At 35.4% G+C, this 15,243-nt stretch overlaps 2 protein-coding genes across 5 annotated transcripts in view; one reads left to right on the forward strand and one right to left on the reverse strand.

Moving 5' to 3' along the window:
* Positions 1-15,243, reverse strand: part of LOC126850694 (RCC1 domain-containing protein 1) — a 293,787-nt gene that overhangs the window by 240,889 nt on the left and 37,655 nt on the right. The window lies entirely within an intron of this gene.
* The window catches only part of LOC126850666 (mushroom body large-type Kenyon cell-specific protein 1), a 51,355-nt gene that overhangs the window by 27,371 nt on the left and 8,741 nt on the right, over positions 1-15,243 (forward strand). For all 3 annotated transcript variants that reach the window (XM_050593889.1, XM_050593890.1, XM_050593891.1), the window contains 2 exons: positions 8,426-8,876; positions 12,507-12,744. In XM_050593889.1, coding sequence (XP_050449846.1) covers positions 8,426-8,876; positions 12,507-12,744 — 689 coding nt within the window. The remainder of the gene's footprint in view (positions 1-8,425; positions 8,877-12,506; positions 12,745-15,243) is intronic.

A 15,243-nucleotide genomic window follows, 5' to 3' on the forward strand; every position in this document is an offset into this window, starting at 1 on the left:
AAAATTGTAAACCCAATGTGAAAACTCATTATATTTTTAATGTAAAAAAGCCACGTTGCAAAACTACTGTCAGAGTCATAACATATGTCAAGGTTAAGATTTTCGGGGCTGTCTCCTTTATAGTACATAATTACCAAAGTTTCCTATTTTTCGAGGTTTTTTTTTTTTTTTTTAGAGAAGGGATGATGGAGGAGGAGCTCTCCCGACTAATTATCCCTGTTGAAGTCACAACAAAGATTTTTTTAGAAAGACCCGATCATATTTGTCAAAATTCGGGAAAGGCCTTATTCTAAATAATTACCGAATATATAAAATTCCTTATTAATTGGCAGATTTATACAGCGTGTATATAAATCAACTCGATGCATTTAATTTAAAATTATACATCCTATGCGTTATTTATTTGATTCGTCAAAGTGATAAATGTATAAATCCCAAACGAAGAAGATTAATCATAAAACAGCCGTAATTAAATCACCGTGGAGATATAAAAATAAAAACTGAAATAAATAAAAGTAATTCTTCTCATGCAAAAATTATAGTTTTATACACAAGATTTTTTTTTTATTTAAAACCTGTAGATCTCTATAAATTTTATATTTTTTATTAATAAATTTAATATGTTGGAAAAAGTCTTGCGTTAAAAAAAAGAAATGACATAGAATTAGCGTTTTTTAGAGCGCGCATCGGAATATGAAGAGAGACGAGATTCCTGTCAAACAGTAAGACCGTACGAGTATTCAGGTTTGACAGAAGGGCGTTCTTTTCGACGAAACATCATTTCGGGCGTTATCGCGCGATTCGCTTTACACCTCGAGGCGAGAGCCCACTGATACGAAATTCCGTACCGAAGGAAACGGAGGAAAGGAAAGAAAAAAAGATTCGCGATCGCATTTCTTTCGTAGCGAGAACGTTTCTCGTGATCGAGTGGCCGTTTAAGCCGGCCGGGTATGCGCGTTATATTTCGATAAGGCGTCGATTAAAATGCCGCCGATAAACGACTTTCGAAAAATCGCGAAACTGACAGTCAGTCGATCCGGAATGCCGTCGCAATTAGGTGCCAATCACCGCGGCCGGGCATAACCGTGATTTATCTCCCTCGTAAAGACGTCAGGCGCGACAAGCGCGAGAGGAATCGTATCGTTCTCGAATGACGCACGTTCGATCGAGTTTTTGCATTCGCGGCTTGCATTTTTGGACTTTTATACGAGGAAATATACTCGGTAAGTTTGACAATCTTAATAACATGATTAAAAATATTTATAGATTTTACAGATTTATAATATTTAGGATAGGATCTATAATATTTATAGATTAAAATATTTTATAGATTTTTTGCTTATATAGTTAAAGTTTCTAAAAAAATATGAAATTCTTTAATTATTGAATATTATTCTGGAATTCTTAAAATATTGAATTCTTTATTTATTTGTAATTAACAGAGTTATATTTTTAATTATTTTTATAACGTGGCATCATATATTTGCTGAGTTTTATTATTAAACGTCTTGTATTGTCATTGTGTGTATTCTCTATGTGTGTGTACTATAATTGTAATACAAGGCGAACAGGGTTATAGATAAAGAGCCACGGTTATCAAGATCTAAAATCGCGAAAGCTCAAGTTTGCTGGATGAACTTGGTCGTGCGTTCTATCAAGCCGACCTTAATAACAGTATTGTGAACATTCGACGATTATCGTAGACATGTTGGAGAGATATGCATGTCTGGAATACGTCATATTTGATCCCTGCGATCATCTTTTATGCGCTTCATGATTTTTTATCGTGTGAACAATTGGATTATAAAGACTATAATAATCTTATATAAATTTCGTCTCTTTAATTTTAATTGAATAAATAATTATAAAAATATAAGCGGTGATCCTCAAGATTTATATTAAATAATATCATATATATTATTAGAAAGAGTATTAATTATAAATAATGATAATTGTAAATACTTTACTAATATAAAATTTCTAAGTTTTGTAGAAATTTTTTTGTTACACTATGGATACAGTAATGTCTCTTTTTTTATGTAAAGGGAACATTCTTTGCCTTAAACTGTTGCAATTAGGTAGGTCGCTTACATAGATGCACGGTTTTCAAATATTTAATATATGTACTACAGTGTTTTAAACTGCGCGAAAAAATTCGTTGTAATACGTTTGTACGTTCGCGGTAAGCAGCTGGCCCTCTAAATCGTAATAATACCGACGAGTTGCTTGAACTTTTCAACCCTTTGAGCTTTAAACTGCTATATGTCTGCGGTACGTACCTCGATAAATATTTAAGCAGTACGTTTCCCAGAATCGATGCACAACTCTGTTGTGGTCTCGAATGCGAAACATGATGCGATAGATTTGGTAAATTTCTATTCGTACATGTAGAGATAAATGACAGCGAAAGAGAAAGGAGTTTTATACAGTTTTACATTATTTTTGTCATGAAAGAAAAATCGAATTAATTACGACGCTATTGCATTTATGCTACGTCAATTTTTTTTCTTTTTTTTTGTCCCACTCATTTCGATTTCGTTCGAACAAGTTGAAATTGTTCCAGTCTCTCATTATTAATGTATATCAGATTTATGAAAATATACGATCATCGATACGAATGATTAATTTTTATTTTTCTCGCGCGAAAAATTAAAGCAATCGTCGATAGCTCGAGTGAGTCGCGCGAGTCGAGTTTGATGTCAGATCGTCGTGCTAAAGTATCGAAGGCGTACGTTGCCCCCGTGTTTTCGCTGTTTTCCCCCGCGGAACATTTTGCGCATCAAATTTTTATCATCGTCTATTATTAGTCCATCGTAATCTGCACCTCCCGACGCATCGAAGACGTGAAGAGTACCTCGCGAGTGTGCATCTCGCGGCCTCGATTATGAGGGGGGCGTAAAGGGAGAGCGTAACTCGAAACGCGAGAAGGGGAGAAAGAACCGCGTGGCGGGGTGGGGAGGGCGGTGGGAGGGGCGGGAGCGAGGAAGAGGGACGTAAGAGACGAGAAAAATCAGAGGAGAGAAAAGAAAGAGGCGAGGGAGGTTCGCGCTCGACGCATGCTCGACGTAATTAACGATAAGATAGGACCGCCGACGAAACCGCGCGGGTCGAAATTAAAACCCAATTCAAATTAGCTCACGGATATTTAATTCTCAATACGACGGTACTGAAGTCGTGAATTAGAGTCTACGCTCAAAAATATACGGGATATTATAATCAGCTCTTATAAATATAATAAGTTAAGTATAAAAAATACACGTCGATTTTTAAAGAGTAATTTCAGTGCAAACTTTATTATATAAAGATTTTATTATTTAAAAGTGACCAAATGGAATATCATAAGGTTGTTAAAAGAAATGAGTGTTGAAATTCAGATTCATCAGCGTGAAAAGTCCATAAACGAAGACGCTGGTAAGTTGGCGCATCCGCTCGTAAATTGTTACGATCAGCACGCAATGCGTGAAGTTCTATTTCTTAGGTTAGGTTAGGTTGAGTGCTTAGGTGAGTGCTCCGAATAAAGGAGAATGTAGATTGGCAGTGTCTTTCTCGTCAAAATATTGTATCCCTTTATTGTAGACTGATCCGCGGTATAACACGTCTCGTGTCTTATTGAGAGAACCTACGATGTGGCGCAAAGTACGGGGCTCCCTTTAAGGCACTTTCGTATGAATGAACGCAAAGAGAAAATCCAGGGTTCGTCTTGATCGGCATTAAACTTGTACGTACATACTCGAACGCAGCCGCCCGATTGAGATCAAGAGCTTTCCAGCTGCTTTTGAAAATATCGTGAACAAAACAACGTGAACTTTTCGATGCACTCTCGCAGGAATACAATGATCTTGTTGCTTTAATTTTTTCGTTACACGTGTAACTTTGGGAATATGAATTATATAGGTTTTTCGCCTCTTCCTCCACATTCGTGCGCACACACATGGACACACACAATGCACGCATTATATAAAAGTTTCAGATGAAGTGAAAATTATATTACTCGTCAAAAGTTTAATACAGCTCTATAAAACTAAATGTATTCAAATTAAATCTATGCTGCTCGAACACGTCAAGTTTTTGTACTTCACTTTGCTGTTACAAACTAGGCGAATCTCGAGATATTTATCATCCTCTATAAACTGGCATTACGCAATCAAATACTTGACTAGTCGATGTAACTTTATACTTTTCTTCGAACGTTCACTTGTACAGTTACAACAGAATCTTTATTTCAATTTTTTTAAGTATTTATTTTATATTTGTTCCATTTTTGTATCATTTCATGGGGAGCTGTAATAAAATATATTGCATTTGAAAAATCAAGAAATTAGACTTTAATTTTTTTTTAAATATTTTTGGATTATTTGGTTTATAAGCATCAATTAATAAATTCTATTAATAATTTCTATTAATAAATATTAACGTTTTTCAGTTTAAAAGATTTTCGAGATTCTTTTGATAATTAAGGGAAGGATATGCGGATTTTTAATATAAACTATATTATTTTAAATAGATTATAAATTTTTAGAAACTTGGGATAAGAATTACGAGCTAGTTCGTTAGATCTAAGAAAGTGCCTTCGACATAGCAAGTCATAAACGAAATTAGACGTATAGTTCGCGTCCGCGATACTGAAAAATAGGCAAGCCGCAATAAAACTAGACAGCAGTACTGAAGCAAAACCGGTTCGTAGAAGGCTTTGGAAAAGGTTCGCTGGCCAAAGAGGTATTGACGTCGCCGCGAAGGACAAGATTATTACTATCTGGTTCGCGATTGCGTGAGTCTTGCGATTTATGCGAGAATTTACAAAATCGAACCAGTTTAGTCAGCTCGATCGTGAAACGTTGACTTTGAAAGCATAAATAATATGTCGAAGATATAGATGGTTTAATCGCCGCAAAATCGTTATCAGCTAAGAATTGTATTCACGATATATTTTATAAAAACGTTATTACGCATCGATATTTTTTAATCTATTTATTCATCTTGGCTAATTCAATTTTGATATTTATTCTATCACTAAGAATAGAATTTTTTGTAAGTAAATAAATATTTTGTTAATATTTTTTGATTTTTTTATTCAAATAGATATATACTTGCTTCTAAAAATGTTTTGTCACATGAAATAAATAATTATTTGTATGTAATAAAAATTTTAATTTTTAAAATATATTATTCAAAATTTTATTATATAAACAAATATTTATTTAAGGATAAAAAATTATTTATTAAAATAAAGAAAACTTGTGTTTTTGAAACAACCAAAAATTAAAAAATATATATATATTTTTTTTAAGAAAGTAATTTAATAAAATAAAACTAAAAATTAATTTTATTTGCAAATAAAAGCATACTTTGTGCTTTTATTTTATATTTTATTAATTCAAATGTATTTACTGCTTGATTGAAATAATTAATTCCTTTGCAAGTATTTAAATAAATAATTTGTTTTAAAATAAATACAATTTTTGGAAGTTTAGTGCATTTGTTTTCAATTGTGTAAACAATACAATCTAACGCGCAATGCCTCATATTTTCACGAAAATGTCGACGATAAAGTCTAAATTTCTCGCGGTTAAATACGTACCATGTCATTTTATTTAGCGAATACCGTTTTCTTCGAAATTACGCGACAGCATTACTCCAGGAACGTTGAACCTGAGACATACACGGACGCGGCGAGTCGACCGAGTTTCGACGACGACGACGACGACGAAGTCGACGACGACGACGACGATGTGGTGGATATCGTCGTGTAAAACCGCAGACGAGTCGACAAACAAAAATCGCAGATAAATCAGCGCCGGTCGATGACTGACGTAGCGGGACCTATCCGGGAGGCCAGCGTCGAACGAAATGCACTTTTATCAGCGGCTCAGGTCGACGAACTTGAGACAAAGGGGGGCTCACCCGGTGCATGTGCAAGCGGGGTTGGGACGGCGAGGGGGAGCTCGCGATGATTCCTTACGCCTCTCTCTCTAATCTTATCGGTTGCGCACTGTGACAAATTACACCGTGGCCCGATATCCATCGCCTTCGTGCCACGTCGCGTTCTTTTATGCAAGCGCGAAATATTACCGGCTGCTTTTGCGCCGAAAGTTGTTACATTCTTCTCGCATGTTTAGAGCGCGAAGCGATTGCAAGTGTGAGGTGATTTAGCTACGAGAATCTATCGAGCGGATTTTCATTGCTGCACGCGAAAGTGATATCAGAGAAAAGAAATTTACTATCTTTTCTTTCCGATAGTGTTAGATTAGATTTTTATTTAAATATATAAATTTTATTTATGTTATTTTCTTGAGAATATCAATATGTAAAATATGTCACGTTAGTTTTTTTAAATTAGAATTTAGATCGTCTTTGACTTTCTTTATCTTTCATTTAAGTCAGCAAACAAGCATTTTAATGAGAAAATAATGTTAGAGATATACAATGTACGAACACTGTTTATTTTTAAAAAAAGAACAAATATCAGTTGCTTGATACAATGTTTGATGTCATAGACTTAGGAATAGTTCGTTAAAACAAAAACATTGCTTAGCAAACATAATGCGTTTCGGAAAGTATGTAATCACGTACTGATGTGACAATTTATGATATCAATAAAAAGAAAATTCTAGCGCGAAAACGAGTATTAAAATTATTAATATACGCGCTTGCCCTCCGGTGATGTTAGAGCGCTTGTATACGTTGTTTTAATTCCCGTCTCTCGGCGTAGATAAATTTCATCCATATGACGTACAGTATAAATCACGATGAGCGAAATGATATTTATGTAAATGAATTACGTATTTAAATAGATGTAAATGCTCGAACATCTCTCCGACACGGTTTTTTCCGGTCAAATATTATTGATTGCACGTGGTAGTTCGCGAAATTGTCGAGTTAACACGTCTTTCCATGTTTGAAAAACTTAATTTACATGACTGAATGTCTCGAAGGCGAGCTTAAAGTTGCACGGATTCGCTATTCATCATCGTCAAACACGTGCGGGTGTCGAAACGGCCACGTGGCCGTTTAATGCGAATCGTCTATCGAGTTAGTTCCAGAGAACGCACGTGAGCTTGCCAAAAGCGATGGATAGACTTTGTTATGCACGAGAACCGACTTGAGCGAGTATTGATCACCCCGATCAATTTTTAAATCGCGCTTACAGTCGCTTGACTATATCAACTTATGTCAATGTTGCGAGATGTTTGAAGGTAAGAATGTTTTTTTCCGGGATCTCTCAATTTGATAGATGATTTTCATAGGATTTGTTATCGAAAAAAGAATGCCGCAAACAACAATGCGCTACGATTTATAGTTTTCGAGATATTGATTTTTTTAAATTGTAATTAAAGCAATATTTTTGTCATAACAATTGATGGTAATTTTCTGACACCATGTATATTTTATAAAACGTGCCTCCACCTTTTATAAAGCCTCTCCTTTTATTTTTTCCCACTCCGAAGAAAATTAACCTTATATCTAATCCATGTCTGAGTGGATTATTATTTTAAATATTATCATTATTATTTATTATTCTTTATATATGTGTTTACTTTTATTGCATTACAATGCAAAAATTTTTGAAATCTGAAAATGTAAAAAAAAAATTAAAATTTGTTGCATTAAAAAATTTCGAAATCTTGATGTATTAAAAAAAAATTGAACTTTGTGATATTAATAAATTTTATAAAAATGACATATTGCGAAAAATTTTTAAATCTCAATATATTAAAAAAAAAAAAAAAATTAAAATTTTGAAACATTGATATCTCAAAAAGTATTTATCGTAGCGCATCGTGATTTGAGGCATTCTTTTCCTCAGTAAAAGATCTATCAAATACACCTATCAAATTGAGGAATCCCGGAAATAACATTCTTCCCTATTTGAAGATTAGGCTCCTCTAGTTACGTTTTGATTAGTGTCTCGGCTGCTTTCGTGGCAATTTTAAATTGCATGCAAACGAAAGCTTTTATCGATATTCGATATTTTATTTCTCTAGGAAATGAGAAAAATAGCAATTTTCTAGAGTGTTTTAGAATTATTTTTGTTTTACAAAATATCGATTTTCTTCAGTGATACCTGCTTTTAATACGCCGTTCATTTAAATTGATACTCTGACTCTTAATGCACGAAGATAAACGAGATCCATTATAATGACTGATGGATGGAAGCTGTATTTTAAAAGTCGCGAATAGAGCGAAGAGTGGAAATTATACAAAAATAAATTTTTCTCTAATAAAAAGCAGTTGTGACATTCAACGATTTGTTTCCGGCGATATCTTTTAATACTTATATATATATATATATTGGAAACTGGACTCACCGGATTTGATTCCTATATATCATTCCAAAATCATGGAGACCATATCATATGCAAAAAAAAAAGAAAAAAAAACAGCATCAGACCTAGCCTCGCTATAACGTTGATTAACTCTGTTTTAGCTCGTGTTACCGCGCGAAACCGCGAATGACCGGACCGGTTGCGGCGGCGGCGGCGGCGGCGGCAGCTGCGGCAGGCGTCGGTGGTGTTCCTGTGGTGGGTGCCGGGGGTGGCAGGAGGACTTACACCGAGGAGGAGCTGCAGGCCGCCCTTAGGGACATCCAGAGCGGCAAGCTCGGCACGCGGAGGGCGGCGGTGATCTATGGGATACCGCGTAGCACGCTGCGCAACAAGGTCTACAAGCTCGCGATGGAACGCGAAAGGGACGCGTCCCTGACTAGCACCCATTCACACCCTCACGAGCCCGGCGCCCCAGTCACCACCACCACCACCATCACCACCACCATCACCACCACTACTACTACTACTACTACTACTACTACTACTACTACAACACCACCAAATACGACCCAAAACGCCTCCGCGACCACTCCGCCCCCGCAAGTGGACGAGGTAGGTTTTGGGGACAGAAAACGGAGGATATAGCTAAGGATTTAGAACGAGAGGTAGAGAGAGAATAGATAAACGAAAGAGGGGAAAGAAAAGAGCGAGAGTGGGCGAGATGCAGAGAGAAGGGTGAAAACGTTCCACCGACACGTGCCGAACTCTCCTCGTCGGTACTTTCACGCGTGTCGTGTAGAAAAAGCCGAGGATGCAAATTGGCATCGCCGGTGATGGTTAGGTTCTCGTGAAAGAATGATACAACGAGGCATTTTCATCTATCGAGACGACGCGCAAGAACTCGCCATCGAGTATAGTCGTTTTCGGTGATTTTCGTTGTCGATGCCCGTTAGTTCTTATCTGAAAATTAGTCGATGGCGCGAAAGAAATGGTTTCGAAATTATTCCTACAAGTGCCTGATGGTATAATCGCGTGAGTCTTCTTCACATTATCTTTTTATTTGCAGATATTAAAAAGCATTTTGACCTAGGAATTTCGAAATAGATTTAAGAATATATCGAAAGAGTAAATCTCAGACTTTTCATTTGTTACAGTATGAAACAGACATGCATCGCGTAGACATGCAATATGTGCGCGCTGATTATTATATGATAATATGTAACAAAAAATAAAAAAAAAAATAAAAATTAGATTTGACGAGATTTTTATCCGGAAAAGATGAAATTTATAACAATTATTTATTCAAATTCTACATAATAATTATAAATATTTTTAAATTAAAATGCCTTTTTACAAAATATTTTAATCGTAAAAGAATATTTTAAAAAATGGAAAAGACATAAATTACGTAAAAATATATTAGTAAATGAGAACAGGACATAAAAATCTTCAAAATAATTAATTTTGGAATATATATATATATTATCAGGCACTTTAGAAATCATGCACAATTTCTTTCGATTAAAACTGTCCGCAAGCGAGTAAGTTTTCCCATGATTTAAATACATGGGGAAACAGGCCGATTACCATGCAGAGAAACGTAAAAGGGTATGGGTGGAAAACGGAACAATGCACGAGGGAGATCTCGTTGAGGGAAAATTCGCGAATACATACCGTCCATTTGTACCTAAGTGTGGTTTTGGTTAGGAAGAACGAATGAAGCTTCCCCAAAACATACCTCTGGCACGGCGATCGTGGATCTCGCGTGGACCTCGTTATCGCGAAACGATGCCCGAAATTTGGACTCGGTCAGAGCGAACTCGTCAATTCATTGATCGTTAAATTAATCAGCTTCATTATCGAATATTTTTCATCATTGGTCTACGTTTCTACTAAATTCCACTTGCTTGCTATAACGCTAGAAAATTTAACTTTGACGATTCTGTTTCAACGTTATATACAGATGACATGAATCTTATCAATACTATCTTTATTTTTCTTTTTTTTTTTAGATAAACATTGTATATACTTTCGAAAACACGCATTTGCGGAAAGTAAGTGAAACTTTTATAAGTCGATAGATTTCAATTTTTTTTTTTCAAATTATTCGATTTCTCTCATATTGCGGAGAAATATCGACCTAGTCCGAAAAAATATCGACGGCAAGTGTGCGTTTTGCTCGGTGACAGTAGGAGACGCTGGAGGAAGGGGACGATGGTCTACGCGGCTCCATATCGGTCGTCGTGGTGCTCACAGTAGTGTTTCACTCCAGTGTTTTTTTGCATGGGCTGTTTAACTTTTTTTATCTCACTATTTGTAGTTTAACACACGGCAACTTGGTGTCCGCGAGGTTGCAAGACTCGAGGTAAGTCTTTGGGAAGGCCGGGTCGAGACGAAAAAAGAAAAAAAAAAAGAAAAAAACAAGTTATCTGTCCGGTCTTGATTTTTCTTTTGTCTCTCTTACGAGAGCCTCGCTTATGGCCCCCGGAATTCAATAAATGATCGTGAATGTACGCTTCTGGACCTCGACACTGTGCATCCTCGATGTGCCGCGCATATAACCCTACGCCATAGAGAGACGTCCAATCAAATAATTGTTCCGAAATAGACGGATCGCAATCCCAGTGCGAACGCGCTGCCATGCATGAAACAATCGCGCGATTGAAGATTACGGCAGATTAAACACGGTGGCCCGATTTAATCCTCATCACCTGATAATGTCTTTTGCCTTGATTTGATAGCGATTAATTTTGCTTAACGTGTATAGGATAGGAATTGATCGCAATTAGATAATCGAAAATATCCAATGCATTAAAATGCAAGAATTCTCCAATTTATTTCAGCGTAATTGTAGTAGTGTTTATCTTTAGCGGTATTGCTATTAGAATAAATTCTATTTATTAGAATTTAGAGGAGTAGTTTTTTATTGGAAGGAAAAAAATTTGAATGTCAGAAGAAAGTAGTGTCGTATAAAGTATTGTAAAATTAAATTTGTAAAATATCCATATCGTATTTTCCTAAATATTCTAATCGCATCGCACGATCTATTAGTAGTGATACTTGCCACTTAAAAATCTGTTGACCAAACTACGCTTTAGCATGAGGCGCTATTTTACGGTACATTATTTGCGAAGCTCGCAAGCACGATCTATGCACGTGGATGGTTAAAATCTCATTTTGCCTGCTTGCATTTCATGCGATCGCGTACCGCTCGTTTGTACACATACGTGGTAACCATCGTAGAAGACTGTTGCTTCACTTTTAGTGCAATGCATGCGCCTTAAACGAGTCCCTCGAGCACTCGAATTCCGGCGTATCTCGTCGAAACGCACGCCGAAGATGAATTTTCTCTTTTCCCTTTAGTCTACGCGAATTTTTCCACCTTTTCCTTTTACTGGGAACTAGCGAGGAAAAGGTAGTCGCGATTATATAAATATATTAGCGAATGATTGTCGAGAGCATTGAGAATGTTTTATCCATAAAACATTGATCGCTTCTTTAAAAAAAATACTGTATACTGATTAGCAGCTGATCCTGCATGGCGCTTGGCTAGCTATTCTACATTCGATGATGTATATATTGAGTGATTTGCGTAAAGTGATTTGATCGTAAAATAATTAACAATCTTAAAATAATTATATTCGATAGAGAAAAATGATTTCTCCTGTTTTTTCTTTTTATTATTTTATAGGCGAAATTTTTTTTTATAAAACAAAATTACACTGAATGATTTTCGCTAAATATCTAAAAAAGAAGTTTCGAAGCATCATTTTCAAGATTCCAAAAATGTTCTCATTTTAAGACAGTAAAAACTGGCTCGCGATTTTTTTTATACGAAACGTTTTCAAAGCCACAAGTATATTCTTTTTCGCGCGCATTACGCTTTTTTTTTCTATTTTAATACTTTTTTTTGAAATATGCAATGCGGTCGCTTTACGAGGAACACTTTGTATATATTTACATGGACAATTGACACTTACACACGATACAAATACATTCCAGATACACACCTCTCGACGAAGCACTCTCGAACAAAAAATTGTCATTTATGAGCAACAACGTTTGCCTAATGACTATCGATGATAAGAAGAGCATCGCTTCTATTCACGTCTCCGGAGACGGAGTGGAAGCTTTTACTTTTACTTTCCTCGAGAGGGCAACTTGACCGTAATCTGCAATTTAGATGCTCTTTCACGAGCAAAGAGTATACGCAGAAAACGCTAGAAGAGATATTTTTAACAGGTGGACGACAAAGAATTATCCGGCGCGGAAGAGGAGAAGGAAGTCGAGAAGGCCCTGTTGAAGCCTCTGCTCTCGTTGGAGGATCTCGTCAGGTTCTCCGCGTTCGAAGGAAGCGGTGGTGATTCCCTCAGGAACCTGTTACAACGGGGACACGAGACAGGAACTGAATGGCCGGGATTGGAACACGCCAACATCGGTCCTTATATTCAAAAAATGTTAGCTGCTGCTGTGCCATTAGGTAAAATAAAATCTTTGGTTTTTTTTTTTTTGGAATTATTTGTCAAAAATTTTCTCTTGCTTTTATCTGAGAATTGCAATATAGCTTTACCTATCATGATTTTATTATTAGCGAATTATTAGCAAAAAATCCTGCTTCTTCTAAATTCGAGATAAATTTATTCATATTAATACAATTCGAAGAAAATAACTACGTAGAATTAGCTTGTCTTATAAGTTATATCATCTAGGATTTGGGTCACACATTTCCGGCAAGTATTTGTTTTTTTTATCCACTAAATGTAACCAGCCAATCTCTGCGCCAAGAGAGGAAAGCCGAAAAGTGTATTATGTCGTGATAGGACTTCCAGAATCGATAGAAGCCGGGCCTTGGTCAGTTAGCTCGCCGTTAATTCCTCTGCTTTTAAAGACTGCGAATTAAATCGAGTAGCTTAAATCTTTCTGTATTTGGAATTACGACAAATAGAAGAACAAAATGTTACAGAGGCAATCATGATTTTTATTAAAATTATCATAAATTGATATTGAATTTTGTTGCATTCTTTGCACTGTTTGTACCTACTTTATCTAAAAGATTATGTTTAATTTTAAAAATGTCGCCAGTAAATAAATTAATAAACAAGTGTTTATACGACCAAACTGGCAATTTATTGTTTGATTATTATATCACGACGTTTCGACCATATGGTTTTGGTCCTTATCAAGTGAAACTAAAATTACAATACAATAAATAATGATAGTCATGTTACAAAGAAAAAAATAGGATTAAGCAACTTACGTTATAATTAAAAAGTAGAAAGAGAAAAAACGAAATGTCAAACTGACATTGTGTCAACCACTATGTTTGGAATACTGAGATCAACTAAACGACCTTTATTAATTTATCGTATATGTTGTTTAAATTCTCTGTATCTTTTTGGGAATTAATAGTGTTGTCAAATTTTTTAATAAAAAACATTTCAGCTATTTCTCTCTTTCTTACATGTTTTTTGTTATGTAGAATATCAGGCGCTGACCAATCGAAGTCATGATCAAATTTTAATTTGTGTTTGCTAATTACGGATAAATTACTTTCGTGCATTTTTATATTATTACAATGTTCCTTGACTCGGGTGCTTAAGTGTCTTTTTGTCTGGCCAATATACGAAGCGCTACAATTCTTACAATTTATTTTGTAAACAACCTCCGTTCTATTGCTAATAGGCAAACTATCCTTGCCGCGTTTAATCAGTGAATTTAATTTTTTAGGTATATTGTAAACCACTGTCAGTCCCATATTTTTAAGCAACCGACCAACATCGTCACTCAAGCCCTATGGGTTCTCCGTTATCACCTATTTTAGCAGATATTGTGATGGATGATTTGGAGACACATTGTTTGAGTCTACTTGGGTTTGCGGTTCCTGTATATTATAGATACGTAGATGATATTTTTGCTATTGTTCCACGTGCAAATGTTGACGAGATTAATTTGATTTTCAATAGTTATCATCCACGTTTAAAATTCACACATGAAATAGAGTCGGATTCATGTATCAATTTTTTAAACACCAGTGTTATCCGTTCCAACGGAAAAATTTTAACAAACTGGTATAGAAAAGCTACGTGTTCCGATAGATACATAAATTTTTATTCGAGCCATCCTTTTAAATATAAGTTGAACACCATTTTTAATCTTGTTGACCATGCTATTTTACTATCTGACGACCAGTTTCATGGAAAAAACATTGATGTCGTGAAGCAGATCTTACTTAATAATTGTTTTCCGACACACATTGTAAATCGTTATATTTGTAAGAGACTGAATTTTTTGAAACACCGGAGCAGTAGCATTCTAGGTGATGGGGAAATTGATACAGACAAACCCTCCTACATCGCACTACCGTTTGTCGAAGGCTTGAGTGACGATGTTGGTCGGTTGCTTAAAAATATGGGACTGACAGTGGTTTACAATATACCTAAAAAATTAAATTCACTGATTAAACGCGGCAAGGATAGTTTGCCTATTAGCAATAGAACGGAGGTTGTTTACAAAATAAATTGTAAGAATTGTAGCGCTTCGTATATTGGCCAGACAAAAAGACACTTAAGCACCCGAGTCAAGGAACATTGTAATAATATAAAAATGCACGAAAGTAATTTATCCGTAATTAGCAAACACAAATTAAAATTTGATCATGACTTCGATTGGTCAGCGCCTGATATTCTACATAACGAAAAACATGTAAGAAAGAGAGAAATAGCTGAAATGTTTTTTATTAAAAAATTTGACAACACTATTAATTCCCAAAAAGATACAGAGAATTTAAACAACATATACGATAAATTAATAAAGGTCGTTTAGTTGATCTCAGTATTCCAAACATAGTGGTTGACACAATGTCAGTTTGACATTTCGTTTTTTCTCTTTCTACTTTTTAATTATAACGTAAGTTGCTTAATCCTATTTTTTTCTTTGTAACATGACTATCATTATTTATTGTATTGTAATTTTAGTTTCA

This window comes from Cataglyphis hispanica, chromosome 6 (assembly GCF_021464435.1).
Source record: "Cataglyphis hispanica isolate Lineage 1 chromosome 6, ULB_Chis1_1.0, whole genome shotgun sequence".
In the NCBI taxonomy this organism is placed as follows: Eukaryota; Metazoa; Arthropoda; class Insecta; order Hymenoptera; family Formicidae; genus Cataglyphis; species Cataglyphis hispanica.